Below are 20,458 nucleotides of genomic sequence, written 5' to 3'. Positions count from 1 at the left end.
CAGTACAGAACTAACCGTGACTCTTTGTTGCCCATTCATCAGCTGATTCGTCAATTGGAGAGTCAGGCTGTCATCGAGAAAGCTCATTCACCTTTCAACAGTCCCATCTGGCCTGTGCGCAAACCTACGGGCGACTGGAGACTCACAGTTGACTTTCATGCCCTCAACGAGGTGACGCCACCCATGAGTGCAGCTGTGCCAGACATGCTGGAGCTCCAGTACGAGCTGGAATCGAAGGAGGCTAAATGGTATGCAACAATAGACATTGCTAATGCTTTCTTCTCTATTCCCATAGCAAAGGAGTGCAGGCCTCAGTTTGCATTCACCTGGAGAGGTATCCAGTATCAGTTCAATCGTTTGCCTCAGGGGTGGAAACACAGCTCAACCATCTGTCACTCAGTCATCCACAATGCACTGGAGAAAGGTAAAGCTCCAGAGCACATCCAGTACATCGACGACATCATTGTGTGGGGCCAAACTGCTGAGGAAGTCTTCGAGAAAGGTAACAAAATCATTGACATTCTGTTGCAAGCAGGTTTTGCCATTAAGAGAGACAAGGTCAAAGGACCTGCCAGAGAAATTCAGTTTCTGGGAGTGCGGTGGCAGGATGGTCGCCGTCACATTCCTCAGGATGTGATTAACAAAGTCTCTACTATGGCAGTTCCCACCAGTAAGAAGGACACACTTTCTTTTCTTGGTGTGGTGGGATTTTGGAGACTACACATTCCTGGTTTCAGTCAGATTGTCAAACCTCTGCATGATGTGACTCGTAAGAGAAACAATTTCGAGTGGGGACCTGAACAACAAGCAGCCTTTGATCAAATCAAACGAGAAGTAGTCCATGCAGTGGGTTTGGGACCTGTGAGATCTGGTCCGGACATTAAAAACATTCTGTACACGGCTGCCAGTGACAATGGTCCAACTTGGAGTCTTTGGCAGAGAGCTCCAAATGAGACACGTGGTCGTCCACTTGGTTTCTGGGGACGTTGTTACAGAGGTTCAGAGACAAATTACACTGCAACAGAGAAAGAGATTCTAGCAGCCTATGAGGGAGTGAAAGCAGCTTCTGAAGTGATTGGAACTGAGTCACAATTGCTTTTAGCTCCCAGACTGCCAGTTCTTAACTGGATGTTCAAGGGCAAAGGTTCATCACCACATCATGCCACGGATGCAACCTGGTCTAAATGGATGGCTTTGATAACCCAACGAGCACGAATGGGTAATCTTGATCGACCTGGTCTGGTGGAGGTGATCACCAACTGGCCGGAAGGCACAGACTGTTCCAAACCTCCAGAGGAGAAAAGAACTCGTGCTGAGGAAGCTCCTCCCTATGGTGATCTCTCTGATCAGGAAAAGAACTATGCTTTGTTCACAGATGGTTCCTGTCGTCTTGTTGGGAACAAGCGAATATGGAAGTCTGCAGTTTGGAGTCCAACCAGGAGAGTTACCGAAACGAAAGATGGCGAAGGAGAATCCAGTCAGTTCGCTGAGGTAAAAGCTGTTCAACTTGCTCTTGATGTGGCTGAACGTGAGAATTGGCCTATCCTTTACCTCTACACCGACTCGTGGATGGTAGCCAATGCTCTATGGGGTTGGCTGAAGGACTGGAAGAAGAATGGTTGGCAGAGGAAAGGAAAGCCTATTTGGTGTGCTGATCTATGGCAGGACATTGATGCACGGCTGGAGAAAATTCCAGTGAAGGTGCGGCACGTAGATGCACACATGCCTAAGAGCAGAGCTACTGAGGAACATCAACACAACCAGAAGGCAGACCAAGCTGCTAAGATTGCTCAAGTTGATACCAACTCTGAACTTGACATTGACCTTGATTGGAAACACCGAGGTGAGCTGTTCTTAGCTCGGTGGGCCCATGACTCATCTGGATATCAAGGCAGAGATGGAACATACCGATGGGCTCGTGATAGGTCAATTGACTTGTCCATGGACGCTATCACCCAAGTCATCTATGACTGTGACATTTGTGCTGCTATTAAGCAGGCTAAGCGAATCAAGCCCTTATGGTATGGTGAGAGATGGTCAAAGTACAAGTATGGTGAAGCCTGGCAGATTGACTACATCACTTTACCTCGATCACGTTCTGGCAAGCAGTATGTGCTGACAATGGTAGAAGCCAGCACTGGATGGTTGGAAACCTATCCAGTTCCACATGCTACTGCACGTAACACCATTGTTGGTTTGGAGAGACAGATCTTGTGGAGACATGGAACTCCAGAGAGAATCGAGTCAGACAATGGCACTCATTTCAAGAACAATCTAGTAAAAAACTGGGCCAAAGAGCATGGTATTGAATGGATCTATCACATACCCTATTATGCACCAGCTTCAGGGAAGATTGAATGCTACAACGGTTTGCTGAAAACCACCCTAAAAGCCATGGGGGGTGGAACTCTGAAAAACTGGGACAAACATTTAGCAGAAGCTACTTGGTTGGTAAATAGTAGAGGTTCAGTAAACAGAGCAGGACCTGCACAATCAGATTTGGTCCAAACAGTAGACGGTGATAAAGTTCCTGTTGTACGTGAAAAGAATCTGTTAGGGAAAACTGTTTGGGTATTTTCTCCTTCGGGCGAAGGGAAACCTGTCCGAGGGGTGGTATCTGCTGAAGGTCCTAGTCACACCTACTGGGTAATGCAGGAGAATGGTGAAATCCAGTGTATTCCACAGAGAAATTTAACTTTAGCTGAGAGAGCTTAAATTCAGAGTGTGTAGCATAAGTTGTTAGGAGTTTTCTGTTCTAGGTAACATCGGCGCCCAACACTGAGAAAAATCTACAGTATGTGAGCACGAACCCAATGTCACCTGGGAGTCCCTGTTCTGAGCTTTTGAATCACCTACATCTGATTGAAGTGTGAACTGAACTTGTATATATTGTTTTAGTGTAAATATTGGTTTAGATTAGATTGGATAATTCTCAGCGATACTCTGAGCGAAGTAGACAGGGGTGGATTGTGCTAGTTTGAAGCAAGCTAGAATGTTTTGGTAACAGAACTAGATAACAGGCAGTGAAATCAAAACAATTGATGTCAACTTCTCTCACAGTTACGCTGAGAACTCTGGGAAGAAGAAAGACTTTTTCTCTATTTTGTCACTCTCTCTTGCTTTTGCCTTAGACCTGGTCACATCTCATTAACCCTGCTCCTACTAACCTTGCTCCCTAACCTCTTGGCTGCACCTCTCTTCTTCCTGAGAACTGGGGTAAGGTTGAGAGGGCCGGGGGGAGGTGTTGGGGTGGTTTGAGAGCCCCTCCTGGGGACTCAGGTTTCTGGGAGGGGAGTTGTGCTTTTGTATTGTTTATCCTTTGTATATTTCTGTATATAATTGTATATAACTGTATATATTGTAAATAGCTGCTTGTAAATTCTGCTAGCTGTAAATAAATTGCTTCATCTATATTCCCAGGGTCCGTCTGAGTTAGCTGGGGCAAGTACAAAGTGTGGGGGGGCGGGGTAACCCCCAAACCATCACAAGTGGGCAGAATTTTCCTGAGATAAAAACAGTGCCTCATACATGGTTTATGTGCATGAAGACAAACTGCTTTAAAATTCTGCACCGTAGATCACTGAGATGTTCAAGTTGTGCTGTTATATGAAAACACCAAAAGCTGTATGCTGAAAGCACTATTTCTGACATCAGTCAAAAGCTAAGTCCTGTCTAGATTATCTGGATACATCTGTGTTTTGTGGCAGAAGACAAAACAAATAGAAATTGGAAGCTGAATCTGCCTACAGTAACAACAGATGGGCTGTTGCACACCATTGCTTTAGTTACAGAAGTGTATAAACAGGGTTATTAAAATTGCACAGCTATTCAAAAGTCTTCTTTTTACTGTAAAATAATATTAAACCCCAAGTTAATAAAACTGCATAGAAGTTTGGATTTGTTTTTGCCGTGCTCACACTACATAGTGCCTACTGCACTTCTTTTTGCAATAATAGAAGTAACGTAGCTACAGATGATGTTGCTTCTGAGTTAGGAACTGACTTTAAAATAGCATCTTGACTTGCTAATTTGAATGTCTGTCTGTAAATTTTAACTGTATAACTGAAAGGGGAAGAACTTAGGTGCAACGCAAGAAAACTGAAATGTTACCTTTTTTTTGTCTTTTTTTCTGTGACTCTGCCCCACTCTCTACCCCTTTCCTCTCTGCCTGTGCTCCATCGCGCACTTCTGAGGTGTGTGTGGACCTTCATGCCCACATGGTAACTGTGTGTGGCAGCAGCATAAGGCACAGAGGCCAGGACAGGGCTGCACTATTTGTCACCTGAGAAGATGCCTGCAGGTGAATTTCTTAGGAATGAGCAACGCTGGGGGAGACAGCAGTCCTTTGCTCTGTGCTGCAAGGTCTCAGTGCTCTGTAGGGATACTCACCCACCAGTCTAAACTAATAGTGAAAGGCAGGAAAACAAAAATGCTTCCTGCTTTATAAATGTCTGCATCTTGAAACTATGCAGCTATGATCTGCCTATCAGAAAAAAATGTTGTAGAGGTACTAGAAGAGATGCAAAAAATGGGGCAAGTCAAGGGCACACTTCTGTATTGTCTTTGACTGTTTACTCCACCAGTAACTTTTACAGAAAGATCTTTCTGGTAGAACCTACAAGTTAACAATGTATCACTTGCAGAAGAGGCAGGTACAGTTAATTTCCTTATGATATCTCAACGTGGCTTCCAGGAGTTTGAATACAACAATTTGCTTCCTTTTTCTTCCCCTCCCCACCTCCCACGACATGATGTACAAATGTCTTACTGCCCTTCTGACGGGGCAGCATGTTTGGAGATTCCATAAACGTGTGCAGACCTGCTCTGCTGCACTTATTTCTGCTTGGGAGACTGTGGATTGAAATTCCACACTCTTATATCTCATTCCCTGTCTGAACATTAGCTTGACAAAACCCCATATATTTGAGAATTGATGAAATGCATTTACTATGATGGGTATATCACATAATTTCTTGTTGCATTTTGGAAATGATACATATGAAGAAATAATACATATAGGTGCTTCAGAACAGTATTCAATGTTATTTTTCTCTTATGTAGAGACTTGTATTATTTGCCTGGAATCCACACCTTTTGAAAAGCATCAGAGACTGAAAATTTGTCACCTCAAACCCCCTGTATCAGAAATAGGTACCCCTTTCTGGGCCTACAGAATAGAGTTGGTGGGAACTTTCCTTGAATTTACTGCATGATTACTAAGTGGTAACATTTACATAATGCCTAGATTGTATATTTAAGTATGATATATTTGTGTTTACTCCATGAAAGCAGCTGGTTGAAAAGCTTTGTCTGTACTGGTACCGTGAAACGCAGTACTTCAACTGTACAGATGTACGTGGGACAGTGTAGTGCAACACTTCTATATCATTGTTGCAAACTAGTGGGAAAGAAAATCTCTGTGGTATGGCTACTGGCACAGCATATAGAGAAACCATACCTGCACCTATATGTGTGATGCTCTTTCAAGGTACTTGTACACCTCTTCTTTTGTCTCAGTTGGGAGTAGGGTGGGAAGCCTAGATGTTGCCAGCCACCATCAGAGATCTGTCATGTGGCTTTAAATAACTCAGTGCAGTTTTACAGCTGGCAACAGACATGCTGCTGGCTTAGAAAATGGCTGGTGGCTGTTGTCTTGAGCAATGAGTTGAAGTTGGACATAGACTTTATTTCTATAGTTTAAATGTTTGTAGTCCTTTGAACATGATATTCTGGAAGAGGAGAAGTTATCACCAGAGAACTTGAATTACATTATGCAAGCAGGGGGAGATTTAAAATTATGTTTTGAAAACCCTGTTATTATGTAATGTCTGAAGTGTTATATTACCACTTCCTTCTCTAGAAATGTCCTGGGGGTGTGCAGGGCTTTTCTTCAGTAGGAGAGTTATTCTTGCTTCCATGGCAGCTACCACCTCTTGAAAGCTTCTTCCTGATACTTTTCATGAAGTACTGATGCTTCCTCTTTTTGATGAACCAAAACAGGACAGTCTTTTTTTTATCATTTCAGGACTGAGCTTCAGAGTCTTCTGTTCTTTCTGTGGTAACTCTACCTTAGTGTTGGCAGAAACTAGGACAATTTTCAAACTATAAGCTGAAAGGCAAACCAAACCAAGTGAACACCGATTAATTTTGTTTGTTTGTTTGTTTTGTTAAGTTAAAACTAGAAGTTTCTCCAGAAAAGGGTGTAAAGGACCATACTTCACTGCACCACCTTGTCTGACCAAGCTTCATGGCTTTTGGACTTCTAGCCACTGAAACTTCATATGTAAATTCATCTTTTGTGTGTGTGTGCCACACAAAGATTTCATTTTCCTCTGGGAATTCTGGCCATCACTCTGAGACTGGGTTTGTCCAAACGTGTGATGCATTTTAAGCCCTTCATTTTCAGGAGATTACTTCTGTTTTCCATAAGAAAATTTGCCCTTTGAAATTTAGCCATATCTAATGATTCCAGTTTTAGAGGTTTTGTTATTCTTTGTTTTGTTCTTCCTACTCTGTATTTCATGCATGGTTTACAATTAATGAGGGTTCTTTCCAGTTCCAAGGCTGTTTACTCATCATGGGATTCAAAATCAGTCTGGATGCTTTGATAACTGTCTCTTCCATGCAGGTCATCCCTTTCCTGGGCACTAGTGTTGTCCAGAGGATCTGTTTAATTTTTACCTGCCTTACTCCATTAATTTTACTGGCCTATGTAAAATTATTTGAGTTCATTGAGTTCACACCTATGGTGATCAGGTCTTGATGATCAAATGCCAAATCATTGCTTGCTAAGATCACTGATCTTGCTAAGATCAGAAAACTACCTACCTAAATACTCTTCTGTCTGTCTGGGGTCTTTTCAGATGATGCATGTGCTCTTAAGAAATGTAACAAACAAAATTAAATATAAAAAAGCCCCAAATACTTCTGAGTCTGAATTGAGACCCGGTATGCAGGAGAAACAGGCCTGAGTAAAGAGATGCAATCCCGACCCTTTAGGGAAGAAACAAAACAAAATCATGGAGTTTGTTTTACAAAACTTACAGAAAGGCCTGAAGTTTCTGAGAGATTTGTGAAATTTTAATTTGCAGAACTTGCAGATGCTTAACCACAAGGGTCATTATCTCTCCATATCCGTCTGTCATCTAAAATAAGAGAAGTATCAGAGGTCCTGATACTGGCTTATATTCTGCCTATTTTATCTGTCTACTAACACTTAGTAAATTTAGGGCTCCAAAGATTATTTCACTTCATCATGACAAATGTTACATTTCATCTTGTTCTTCCATCAGTTTGTGGATTTTTGGGAGTGGTTTCAATCTACTAAACATTAATTAACCCAAACCATTAACTTCCAAAACATTTTTAAAGACCTTTTTTTTTTTCAGCTTGAAAATGGGTCTGCTTTAGCTAGGCCAGTTGCTAATTAATTTGTTTTCGGTGATACGACTTAGGGCAATACTTGCTTTCATTCTCTGTGCTTTGAAGGATACAGCTGCTGTGCTTTGCCACACCACAGAGGACAATGCAGCCTGTAAAAGACAACTAACTTATCTAGGAATGTCGGTAAGGGATTTATGGAATTTTGTGTATTGCAAAATAAATTAAAAAAGGCACTTACATAGCTTTTAACTAAAATTATATCTGTCTTTCTTAAGCTTGTGTGAAGTACATGAATAAAATTACTCAGAACAAAAGCTGCTCACGTTCTATAGTATACTTACCCCAGTCCCCAGAGCAAATTTTCTGTGGCAGAAGAGTTCATACGACCTTTTCTGGTTCTGCCTTTTATTTAAGAGAGCATTCTGCCTACTTACAGTCTTCCCATAAGCTCTAATATATACAGCTGAATGTTACAGTATGAAATGCTGTGGGGTTTGGGTTTCTGGTTTGCTATTATTATTATTATTATTATTATTATTATTATTATTATTATTATTATTATTATTTTGTTGTTGTTTGTTTGTTGTTGGGCTTTTTTGTTTGGTTGGGTTTTTTTTTTTCGTTTTTTTTCTTCTTCTTCTTCTTTTTTTTTTTTTTTTTAATCCCCATGAGCCCAAATGTGCACCTCACGGCTTTGGCTCTTTCTGACTTCACCTTGAAATACACTTCTTTCTACTTGGTTCCTCTAGCAGCGTGCTAACTGGCAATAGCAGTAAGTGCTACTTTAACGAAGCACCCCTTCAGGTGCAGAGATTTAACATTGTGAGGGGGAATTTGGTTGCACATCAGCTTGACAGCACCATCGGGTTTTCTCCTGAGGGATCACGCCCCTCCTTTTGTCTCAGCCGTCACGTTTCCACTGAGATTTTGCCCTATTCACTGTGCTAAAAATATATTAAACGAGTAAGCAGGAAAAGATGATACCTTTTGATGCTAATTTTGCTGGAGGCTGTGCCAGTCGGAAAATAGGCTTCTAAGTAATTCCCCTGATTTTGCTCCAGAGGTGTGTATGATGTATGGTGAGTTGGGGTGATTGCAGGTGACCCTCTCTTCTCCTCCTGTGCTATACAACAGTATTGGGTAATAGTTAGAAAAACTGATCTTTTCTAGGATACAGGGGTGACTGCCGCACAAAGAAATCAGACACGAAAGAGAGGCGAATTGCTCATTTTGGAGTAGACAGCACCAAGCACTGAACATGAAAGGGGAAAAAAAAGGCAATTATTTGGCTTGAGCTACCTGAAAGAAACCTGCAGTTTCTCATCCTTTTAAGCATATGTTTATTCATCCTGTATTAGTCAACGCCATTGCAAAGGCTGCAGAACTAATTGTAGATAGTATCCAGTGTCGAAATGTACAATTTAGGCTCACAAAATAATTTATTTTAATTAGATTTCCCTGCAAGTTAAGAGAACCCCCATCTGATTGTCAGTCACCACAATCAGACACTGCTCAGAGCTCAGGGCTTTTTTGGTCGCTGCTTGCTTTCTCATACCACGTTGGCAAGCTGCAACAAGTGAAACTCCACCCTTCCTACAGACTGGGGAGAATAAAACGCATCCACGGCGACCGCTGGCGAGTGTGAGGAGAGTTTCTGTGAAGGTGCCGGGTTTCCACACAGTCGCTGGCGTGCAACGGAGAAAGAGGCGGGATCTCCTTCAAGTAGCTTAGTTGTGATTTGCTGAATTTACAGACTTTTCCTCTTAAAATCCCAACCCTCTCCTCCCTTTTTTTTTTTTTTTTTTTTTTTTTTTTTTTTTTTTTTTTTTTGAGAAGTTGGCGTGGGGCTGCTTCTCGGTGCGCTCGTCAGCTGCCATCAGGTCCTCAGTGCCTTGTGCTGACACCATGAGTCTGGAGGCTGATGAACCCAAGGAAGGTATGGCTTTGGTTTTTAACTGTTCTCACAGGAGAGGAAACCTGCGTGCTGCTGTCTCCAGCGCCGCTCGCTCTTGTGAGCGTGGAGAGTTTCTGCTCGCTTTAGCTTTCTGTTGTTCGAGGGGAGCGGGGGAAATGCCTTGGCAAGATCATCCAAAGTTCTTGCCAGCTCCGCTGGATTTGAAATGACCGAAGTGTTGTCACCCCGGGGGTGTCATACGTCTGTCTCGACAGTAATTATTTACTTACACATGGAATAGTGGTAAGTGGAATGAAACAGTGTTTCCAAATGCTGGTGGAAGAATATCGAAAGAGGAAGATTGTCCTCCGCCCTGTTTTTTGATTTGGAAACACTGTATTTTTCAGCAAAAGAGGAAGCTGGATGAGGGAGAAGTGAAAGGTCATTATTTTGGGAATAAGCTTGATGCCGCTTACTTCCCTGTCCAAGTGAGTATGTGTGTGTGTGTTTGTGTTAAAGCTGAGAGGAGTGTGCCAAAGCTACAGGGTTTCATTTACTACTCCTAGAGTGAAACGTGTGGAGAAACTGGAAGTGCGCCAACAAAAATACAATTATTCCCTAGTGTTGATTGGGAGGGGGTGCAAGCCAGAGCAGGACAGTAGGGAGCAAGTGGGGGAGGAGGAGGGCAATTTCCTGAAAGTGCCCATATACAAAAGAGCATTTATACAGAAGAGGGAACAGGGCAGTGGTGGGGTTATACACTGAATTTCTTAGAACAGAACTGATGTTTCATGGTTATGAATAGCCCTTAGGGGGGACAACTGAAACTTACAGAGATCCAGTATGGCTCAGAGAAATAATTTAAAAACCACAACAGATAAGTAAGCAGTAAGGCAACTCCAAGCATTTCTATTTGGTAAAAACAAAAACTTCTCAGAGTATTTCAGATAGTTTTCCCAAACTGAAGAATGATGTTACCAGGGACTTCTGTCTGTTTATTGTGTAGAAGAGTGCTGATGCTTTGCAGAAAACTCAGAAATTGGACTGAATCAAACTTACTGCTAATGACGCTGATAGAACGTGATTAGTAACAAGGCACAACAGCCTGCGTTCTAGAAAGAATTGCAGCAATGCTTTCTGGGTTTTTTTCCCTTCTTGTCAAATGAACAGATGATCCAAAAGACAGCTGATTTTTTTTCCCTCCCTAGGAAGATTCTGTAAGCCAGATTTCTTGAAAAGCAGAACAGAAAGAAGAAATTCCCTGTAGAAACTGTTAAAAAGACAATTTGTGAAGAAGATCATGGCAATGTGAGCATTCTCCTTCAGTTTTATAGCAAGAGAGATTAGCATATGTGCCATAGTGTGAAAGATCCTCTGGTTTCATGCAGGAAGCTTCAGACAACTTTACCAAGTTGAATGTATTTGAAATGTAAATTTTCTTGTTCAAAGAAACCTCTTACCTTCTTAGATGACTCAGATTCTTAATATCCTCTGAAAATATTTTTGCTTTTCATGCATTTCTGTTCAAACAATTTGAGATGCCAGGATCTTCATGCTAAAAAACCCCACACTTGGAGCAGGTGGCTGAGACAGAAAAGAAAGGGTAGCTTTTTGGTTAGTTATTTTTAGTTGGGAAAATATTTGGGTTTTGCTGTCCTGTGATTTCAGTAGGTTAGAATGGAAAATAATAACAGTAGCCATTGTGGGAATTGAGGTACAGATGTCACTGAGAAGGTTTTTCCTGTCAGTTTGTGAATGTGTTCCTGGTAATATATTTCCATCTGCAAGGGAATAATTTGGAAAGTGCATGAGAAAAGGGAGGTTAGTGTGTATAAAGACTGAGATTAACAGATGGAAAAGCAGAACTGCAACTTTTACACTACTCTGTCTAGTCTGAACATGGCATGAAAGATCTCTGATCATACACAGCCTGAAAAATACAGCCACATACCTGTGGATTTGTAATAGACCAATGTATGTGGCATCAAAATAGGAATTCAGATTCTTTCAACTTACTAGCTCTGTTTCATCAAAAAAATGTGTGTTTTGCATAAAGAAAATTGCTGCTTCACAAATTCAAACTGAATTTGGGACTCAGGCTTTTGACACTGAGGATATATAATCTTTTAAGTGGTTTATGAAAGGGATGGTGGTTGACTTTTCCTTTAGGCACAAGACTGAACATCACATTAAAAGAAAACATCTTATTTACTCTCAAATGATGAGGGCCAGCCAGGGAATTAGTAGGTAAAGGTCTATGACTGATCATGGAGGGGGTAGAGGCAACAATTGGGCAATTATGGAAGTTATTTTACCAAATTCTGTACATTTCAAGGCCAGAGTGGGTGATGAGAGAATAGTGGTTGATCTGCTACATGATAAAAAGGGAAAGGAGGGGAATGTTACAGGGAGCATGTTACTTTAATGTGGTTTGTAAGCAAAAGCATAATTTTTCTCTTTTCTTTAAAGCAGAGATTCTCAGGGAACCAGGCAGCATCAAGAGTGAAGACCATAGGTTTTACTGTAGTAAAAAAGAACTAACTCATTGTTGCAATGAACCCCCAAATAAAGATTAATTTTTGAATGGTAAATTCCTGAAGATGTTCTTTTTTATAATTCATCAAATGAATTAACATCTTTGAGCTCAAGTCTAATTTTTTTTTTTTTTTTACAAAGAACTAGGAGTAAAAGGGCTCCAGTACAAGACAATAGTTACATCACTGTATGTTTGATTAATTGTTGGGTATGGGATGTGCAACAGCTTTTCAGCTTCTGCTGTGGGTCTCTGGATGGTCCATATTAGCATGGTCACATGAAAAGGCTTTTTTTCCTCCCATCTTGCTGTCCATAACATTAGAACAGTCTTTTTATTCATTTCTACCCCACAATGCTATAGTAGATAATGTATATATGTATGTGTTGGTTTGTGTATGGCATTGATCCATATTGCATTTACAGATTCCAACAACTGTCACAGTATAAATAACCCTGGCATATTTTTCTGCAGTTACTTTTGACCTTGATGAAACCAAATGGTAAAGTCAAGAAGACTAGCATTTGAGTGCATGGCATAAGTTGAGGCTGGTGTTGCACGTGGTGGCATGTCACGTACCAAAGAAGATACCAAATGGTTTCAGGCTGTTATTTGACTTAATTCCTGAGAGCTGAAGAAAATGTTCTTAATGCAGCCATATTAAAAGTATGTGTCATGGATATGCCTTTCTTAATACGTGCCAGTACCAGTTTAAATCATTGTACTGCTAATGGATTTCTTACATAGTATTTCTTAGCAGAAGGAAAAAGTAATTTGGGTAAAGCTTCAGAAACCTTCAGTTTGATTCTACAGGTTTTATTTTGTATAGTTAGAAAACAACAGGAGATAAAGCTAATGTCTCAAATGAAAAGAAAAAAACAGATATCAGAGTGGCAGTAACACATAACTTATGAAACAATGGATTTTTCATTACAAGCTTGGAGGCAGTGAAACTGGCCCTTTATCATGCTGCATTTTAAGTACCACATTTTATGGGAGAAAGAGCTCAGAGCATTTTAGATAGAATTAGCCATTTTATTATTATTTTTTTTTTAATCCAGATGAGGTTGCTTGGGAATGAGCTCACCTGTTTTCTTCCATTTAGAGCTCAGAACAGAGACACGAGGGTTATAAAATTACAACACACTCACTGTTTCGAGAAGCCAGTGCTCCCTGCTTTAAGTAGTCGTGGATTTGCTTTGACATTTTCCAGTCACCTCTCACTGTATGAGTTTTATAGGGTGGATTTCATTTAGATTACAAATTGTCTGCTATTGTGCTCCGACAGGCCACTTGTTCTATCTAAAACATTGATGAGAGTCTGTAAGGTACGAGTCTCCATCCCACTGTCTCCAGAACTAGCATTTGTCAGAACCTTTTGTGTTTTTTATGACAATTAACAACAGGGAGATTCACACTGTGCAAGTAGAGCGTTATTGGTGCAAACAGAGCATTATTCATACAATTAGTACTTAACCCCACGTATTAGACCCACCTTCTGCTCTCACCTCTAAGGCTACAAAATGTAGGCTTCCTTTGTGTCACCTGCTTTTCATCTACCTTCCCTTGTCAAAAAATCACTCTCTATAAAAGATTAAAGGCTGTAAAACAAGGGCCTTGTGATAAGAGTATGCTGAAAAGTTCAGTTCAGGAAAAGTCATCTGGCCCCATTAGATGTGTCAGATATTAGTCAATGCTAGTTTTTTTTATTCCACAGGTGCCTGGCCTACTGCTGATTCAGAGGATTAAAAGGTTACTGAGGTCAAACGAATCGTGTATGCAGGTCTATAAATCAGAGCAGCGGTTAACAATCTGGCGTTTTAAGGAATCCCTTCTACAGATAGAATCCAGGATCTAAAGGAAGAGCTACAGGCAAAATATATCACTTGAATGCAATTAAGAAAGGGGGAGAAGTAGTAAGCTTATAAAACATTAGAATAAATGGGTTACTGCTAACCAGACACTGTAATATTGTATATGAACAAGGAAAAGTGTTTACGGAATTGAAAGTAGTGGGATTGAAGGGAAAACCAACACCATAATGACAAAGGAGCAATGGGAAATTAGAGGAAATAAGACCATGGTACACAGGCAAATCAAAACTGTTAAGATTTTTTTTTTTTTTAGTGTAGTCTGGAGGATTGTATGTTTAATGAAGCGAGATACAGGAACCAGATAAGGGGCCTTGAGGACAGAAGTAAAAACTGCTGTGGTTTGTAGTACAGCTGCTGCAGCTCCATCTAGATATGGGCACTTGAATCTCTTGATAAGAGCATTAACTTAAGGACATTAAACCACAGGACTCTGAAAGCAACTCTGCATTTCTTCCCTTAAAAATGAAAACAGTGGTTGGTTTTATTTGCCTGGCCAAATCAGGGTAACCTTTAAAATAGTCTGTGAATGTATTAGGTTGTCAAGCATTGCTGCTTCTACAGTCTCAGAGTTGAATGGGCTGAACTGGTGGTTTGTGTTATACAGTATGTTTGGAAACCCATATGGAGTTATCAATCTCTTCCTTGTGCAGTTGGAGCAGATGAGGAAGCTAGATGGTAATTTCAGTAGCAGGTGCTGCTGTAACTCTCAACAGGTTAATAATTTAGCTGTGATTGCTGGATTGAATGCTAGATTGGTTTGAGAAAATTCCATTGAGATGCTTACGCAGTCAAATCTTATAATCCATAGCAAACTGCAAGAATTACATGTTTAATTTCAAGTGAGATACAGCCTCTTGAGTTATCTGCTTAATAGAGAGAATGATAGATTAACTGAAGCTGCAGGGAACTTCTGGAAGTCATACCTTCCAGGTGAGGCAGAGTCAGCTTTGTAGTTGGATTGAAATTCAAAGTGATATTGAGGTTCCTTTAGTTTTTTTCCAGTCCAGTTGATAGTGTCTCCAAGAGTAGACATCCCACAACCTCTGTAGCAAGATCCTTCAGTATTCAACCATCTTTACTATGATGCTTGTAATTCCTAATGAGAATTTCCCTGGCTGCTGCTTGTGTCTGTTGACCCTTCCTCCTCTGCTATTGTCAAAAAAAGGCTGCTTCTCTATTTGGTACAAAGTTACGTGTGTCGCGTCAGGTGGAGCACTCTCAGCTTGTCTTCTGTATCATGCACTCTAGCTCCCTAGTCGTCTTAGTTACTGTCTGCTGAACTTCCTTGTTTGTCTCTCTGAAGAGATTGGAGAACCACATAATGGATATATTACTCAGAGTATGCAAAGACATTACTTTTGTTTTCAAATTCTACCAGTCTTTTTCATCTTACAGACCTGGTTGTTGTATTGGAGACTTAAGATTCCCCATCTTCCTGTTGATGACAGCATTTGCTATATTATAGACCTCCTGGACTCTGAAGTGTTTTTTCTTTGAGGAATTTTCAAACTGTTCTGTCATGAATGAGATTAAGTTTAAAAAACAGGGAGCAGAAGTCAGTGAGTCTCTGGAGAATCCAAGTAAGTATCTGGTTAAGGGAAGAACCTTGCACCCACATTTGGAAAGCCTGACTTCTCCATCAATATCCTTTCCAAGTACAGCAGTGGGCTGAATGAATGGCTTCTATGAATGACTGTTTTGCAATGTGTGTGCCAGGGTTAATGCAGGGAAAACACAATGCTCAGATACCGATTGTAATGTGTGTTTTCCATTCAGGAGCATACATCCTTCCTTTCACCAGTAACGATTTATCATTGGGTCAAATCTCATATTAAATGGGACAGTTTCATAAAGGTTCTTAAATACTGCTTTCTAAGAGGCAAATGGCTTCCCCTCCCACCTCTCTCCTCAGACATTTAAAGCCTCTACAAACACGTTTGGGTAATAAATAAATGTGGCAAATTAGATCCTCATTGCAGGTGTTTTTTCAGCCTCCCAGATGGATTTTTTTTTTCTCCTTAAAATTAGATTACAAAATGTGTTAAGAGGAGAGCATTTCACAAGGAGGCATGAAATGTCTGATGATTTTTATGCTACTTGATGAAATAAATTCTTAATTTTATTTTTCCGTACATCACACTCAGTAGAAGAAGCAGTAGATTAAAAATAGTTTGATGCATTTCATAATGGCTTTGAAGCCAAAATTCCTTATTTTTCATATACAAGGGTAATTTTTTTTTCATGCTTATTGGACACATATTCATACATCCGGTAGTAATGCTGTTCATAAGATACTGTATATGATCTGGTAAGAAATGTGAGTGGTTAAACAGACTTGTTTCTGCATTAATAAATAACACTATTCTGAACATTAGTCTTATTCATATTGACATAAACTTCTATTTTTATACTGTGGGGAATGTGGAAATTTGCAGATTTTCATGTTTGCTCTGTCTGCATCATATTTGGTGAGTTACTTGTTTTTTTTTTTAATGGTAGGTGTAATTTTTAATGGTCACTATTGAACAGGCTACACTGTGGCATTAGCAATGCAAGGGCAAGTGTCAACAGCTTGGTTCATTTTACCATAATCATAGAATCATAGAAGAACCAGGTTGGAAGAGACCTCCAAGATCATCCAGTCCAACCTATCCCCCAGCCCTAGCCAGTTAACTAGACCATGGCACTGAGTGCCTCATCCAGTCTTTTCTTGAACACCTCCAGGGACGGTGCCTCCACCACCTCCCTGGGCAGCCCATTCCAATGGGAAATCACTCTCTCTATGAAGAACTTCCTCCTAACATCCAGCCTATACTTTCCCCAGCACAACTTGAGACTGTGTCCCCTTGTTCTGTTGCTGGTTGCCTGGCAGAAGAGGCCATCCCCCCACCTGGTTACAACCGCCCTTCAGGTAGTTGTAGACAGCAATGAGGTCCCCCCTGAGCCTCCTCTTCTCCAGGCTAAACAACCCCAGCTCCCTCAGTCTCTCCTCATAGGGTTTGTGTTCCAGCCCCCTCACCAGCTTTGTTGCTCTTCTCTGGACATGTTCCAGCACCTCAACATCTCTCTTGAATTGAGGGGCCCAGAACTGGACACAGTACTCAAGGTGTGCCCTGACCAGTGCTGAGTACAGGTGCAGAATAACCTCCCTTGTCCTACTGGCCACACTGTTCCTGATCAGGCCAGGATGCCATTGGCTTTCTTGGCCACCTGGGCACACTGCTGGCTCATCTTCAGCCTACTATCTACCAGTACCCCCAGGTCCCTTTCTTCCTGGCTGCTTTCCAGCCACTCAGTCTCCAGCCTGTTGTGCTGCTTGAGGTTATTGTGGCCAAAGTGCAGAACCCTGCACTTGGCCATGTTAAATGTCATCCTGTTGGCCGCTGCCCGCCTGTCCAGGTCCCTCTGCAGAGCTCTCCTACCTACTGTCTGCAGAAGCACGAGCTTTGTATCTGTCATCAGTTGGCCACATTCTTGTTTTGAGCAAGGAGAAATCTGCCCTTTCAGAGTTTTGTTCTACATTCATCCTTTTGGGACATTTTATCATAAATTTAGTTTCTCTTTGTGTGATTCCTTGACTGGGTTGAGATGTGGTGTGATTGAATTTCATCATGAGATTCACTGTCACAATTTTAGTTTGTGGTTCATTTCTAGTACTTGACTGGCTAGAGAGCCAGGCCTCTGCATGGCATGGTGAATTCAGTCCAGGCATACTGGGATCCATACCCTTCACCATAGGTCTGTTTCAGCAGAAGCAATGTAGAGGATTGAATATGCACTGTATATACCTAGTTTATTTTTTCCTATTGTTCGCTGAATTCAGTATCAATATTTGTAACAATACAGACTGCTAGTGAAAAATGAAGAAGTCTGTTTTACATAGCCATAGGAGAAACAAACATTTCCATGTGATGTACATTATACAAATGTTGGGGTGTGTGCAGAGTCCTGTTCTTGCTTGCACTTTACAGTAATAAGAATAAATTGCAGTACAGTGGGAGTTTAACCTGTTAATCTGTTTGAGAACACTTATCCTTGAAATGTCCGCAATTTGAAATCCAGGACATATTCTGAGATGTATTTTACATGTTTATGGAAGGCAATGCTTGCAGGCTTCTCTAGGGAAGTGGTAGCTGATTTCAGTCAGCCTCTGAGAATGTGATGCCATTTTCTTGATCCCCAAATGTTTACATTTGATTTCATGTAGAAATTAATAAAGCATTGAATCAGTGCATGCTCAGACAAACTTTCACTTAACTTCATCAAGATGTATAGGAAAATGTTACTTAGAAAAATGCAGAAATTCCATTGTTTTAAAACTTAAAAGCTTTCATGAGATCCATTTTTTTACTTTTGCCGTGTCTGCTTTGCCAATCTATTTTACAAAGGTAGTTTTTATTTACAGAAACGAGTTTAACAATGGCAGAAGCAATTACGTGGCACTAGTGAATATTTCGGCTACTGATTCCAAGGGCTATTTTCTCATGGTTGTCAAAGAGAAAATGAACAAATGCTTCTATTCACTTAAACTTTTATATTGAAAACATTTATATTAAAAGTGCTCATGGGGAAGGAGTAACTTAGACTTCATATCAGAAACTAACAAAGAACTTGAAACAATGAATCATGAACTTGAGCAGCTGTGAACAGGAATAAAAAATACTTCAGGAAAGCATAGGAATAAAGTTTTGCTTTGGAATAGGTGAGAATAAAGTTTGGCTTTGGTGACTATATTTGTGATGTCTTCCCCAAGATCGCAGGCTCATCCTCAGTGTGAGAGATTAGAGATTCGTAAGTCCACGATGCAAGCCATCAGTGTCCTGTATGTGAATTTAAACTAACGTTTCTGTACATCAAGCTATTGCTATTATAATCAACTGAAGGAGATGTAAATTATTGTGGATTTAAATGATAGTCAGTTTGTTGTGGCTTACAAAATGCTATGCACTATGGGAGGACAGGATGGCAGTTATCACAGTGAGGTCAAGAGAAACTGCTGGCATTGTTATTTCAGTGCAGAAGTGTAATCAAATTGGCTCAAAACTGAGCTTGTTGCTGTTCATTTTCATCACTTGAGGCCATTCCTTCTGGGGTTTTTTCCTTCTTTACTTTTTTGGGTAATGATTCTGAATATTTCAAGCTAGAACAACCTTTCTTTAGCAAGAGATGTCCCTTCACAGCTGGTCAGTGCTGTTGATCATCTTCTTAAAAGTACAATTTGATGTCAGGGGAAAGTAAAGCAGCTGGACACTTAGGTTCTACAGTACTCAACAGCTGTAAAAAACAGTGCATTCAGTCTCTTCCTATGTCTTGCCCTGGAAAGTGAACTACAAAAGAGATGCAGGTTTTAGAGAAGCACAGAAGAGTTGAGGCTGGAAGACACTTCTGAAGACAATCTAGTTCCAGTCAGGAAATACACTTGTGACATTAAAAAATAAATATGATTGCTAATGCTTTGCCAGGTTTTGGAGGTCTGTGTCTAAATAACACTGTTTCCTGACATAAAAGAAAATTATACATGATGTTTGATCAGAACATTTAATTTTACAGAAGAACAGACTTCTAACAGTATTAAAGACTCTTTTCCCTCCCTCTTTTGTTTTATATTCTACTAGGATTTACTGACATTAGTGAAAACAAAACCAAGTTCTTGAAATATGTGGGGAGGTAGACCTGGTTTTTAGCAAATCTTAGTTTATACTTGAACATTTAGATGTTGTTCATTCAAAGACTTCAAAGGTGGATCATTCTGGTTGTTTTGTTTTGTTTTCTTCCAATATGTTTGCAATTTTTTTTCGGTTGTTTTGAGCATTGGTTCTGAACTGAAGAGGCCAGGAATAAAGGAAACCCAGTGGAAATAATTTGTAGTAAAAGCAAGGCCTTTAAAAGATAGACTGTGGCTTTGGGCAGCCTGTTCTGAACTGGCAGTAAGGGAATGAACAACAGAAAGTAACTCCCTGACTTGCTGGTTTCATGGGCAGAAGCTTGGATGAAAGTTTGGGTAGTTGTAATATGGATACTGAAGGAACAAGCTATGGCTACTAAACTCAGGGAGAAGAAATTGAAACTGTGGGCTTGGTTTATTTTGCTCCTTGTGAATAGGGAAGTGAGGGAGATGTATGTTAGCAGTGGCAATAGAGAAGATCACTATGGCCACCCAGCATACTCCTGCAGAATCATAGGTCTCTTGAATAACTGGTGCCAAACAGGAGACAAAGCACACATTCTGGGTACAGCCATCCACTTACTGCTAGAAAGCTTATGTCCATGCTATAAAACAGGAAAACAGATAGTGAACAATTCAAAACTGCAAAAGGGATTGAGTGTCACTAGTATTCAAAGCCTAAAGAGCAGCCATAATCTGTGAAGTAAAATTCTTAGGTGGCATTTTTTTTATATTTTATAGTCCATATTTCAATGTTATGGAAAAAAAATTTACAATCCAGTTACCTGAGAACATCATTCCTTGGGAATCACTGTCTTGTAGCTGTGGCAATCTTTAGTGCCTCGGAATTTTCTTTAGAAATTAGAAGACATAAATCAAATTATTTGTATGTAAGACAGGTGTCTAGCTTCTTGGAGCAACCAGTGGAAGATACAAAAGTAATGTCTATTTAAAAAGTGCAAGCTAGCAGTCAAGCCTTGGTTCAGCATTATGCTGAAAGACACATATGGGAGGGCTCCTCTCCTGTCTGCAAGACACAGACAGGGTGGCATACAGATTAACACTGAGAACTAGAACCAGATCTAGAAGTACTGGAAAATCATCTTCAC

General features: G+C 40.5%; 1 protein-coding gene across 6 annotated transcripts in view; it reads left to right on the top strand.

Moving 5' to 3' along the window:
• TNFAIP8 (TNF alpha induced protein 8) overlaps positions 1 to 20,458 on the top strand; it is a 73,050-nt gene that overhangs the window by 41,395 nt on the left and 11,197 nt on the right. Inside the window, exons 1-3 of one of the 6 annotated variants that reach the window (XR_010301300.1) lie at positions 8,926 to 9,319; positions 10,486 to 10,585; positions 11,747 to 11,868. The exons of 1 other annotated variant lie outside the window; for it this stretch is intronic. Coding sequence is in view for 2 of the 5 variants with exons in the window: in XM_064140230.1 (XP_063996300.1) it covers positions 7,561 to 7,566; positions 9,220 to 9,319 (106 nt within the window). In the remaining 3 variants the exon portion in view is untranslated. Of the gene's footprint in view, positions 1 to 7,521; positions 7,567 to 8,925; positions 9,320 to 10,485; positions 10,586 to 11,746; positions 11,869 to 15,243; positions 15,265 to 20,458 lie in introns of those variants that run through there. 4 more of the 6 variants (XR_010301299.1, XM_064140230.1, XM_064140233.1 and 1 more) reach the window with 4 other exon arrangements.

Source organism: Pogoniulus pusillus, chromosome Z (assembly GCF_015220805.1).
Source record: "Pogoniulus pusillus isolate bPogPus1 chromosome Z, bPogPus1.pri, whole genome shotgun sequence".
Classification (NCBI taxonomy): domain Eukaryota; kingdom Metazoa; phylum Chordata; class Aves; order Piciformes; family Lybiidae; genus Pogoniulus; species Pogoniulus pusillus.
This window is presented reverse-complemented; position numbering and strand designations above follow the sequence as displayed.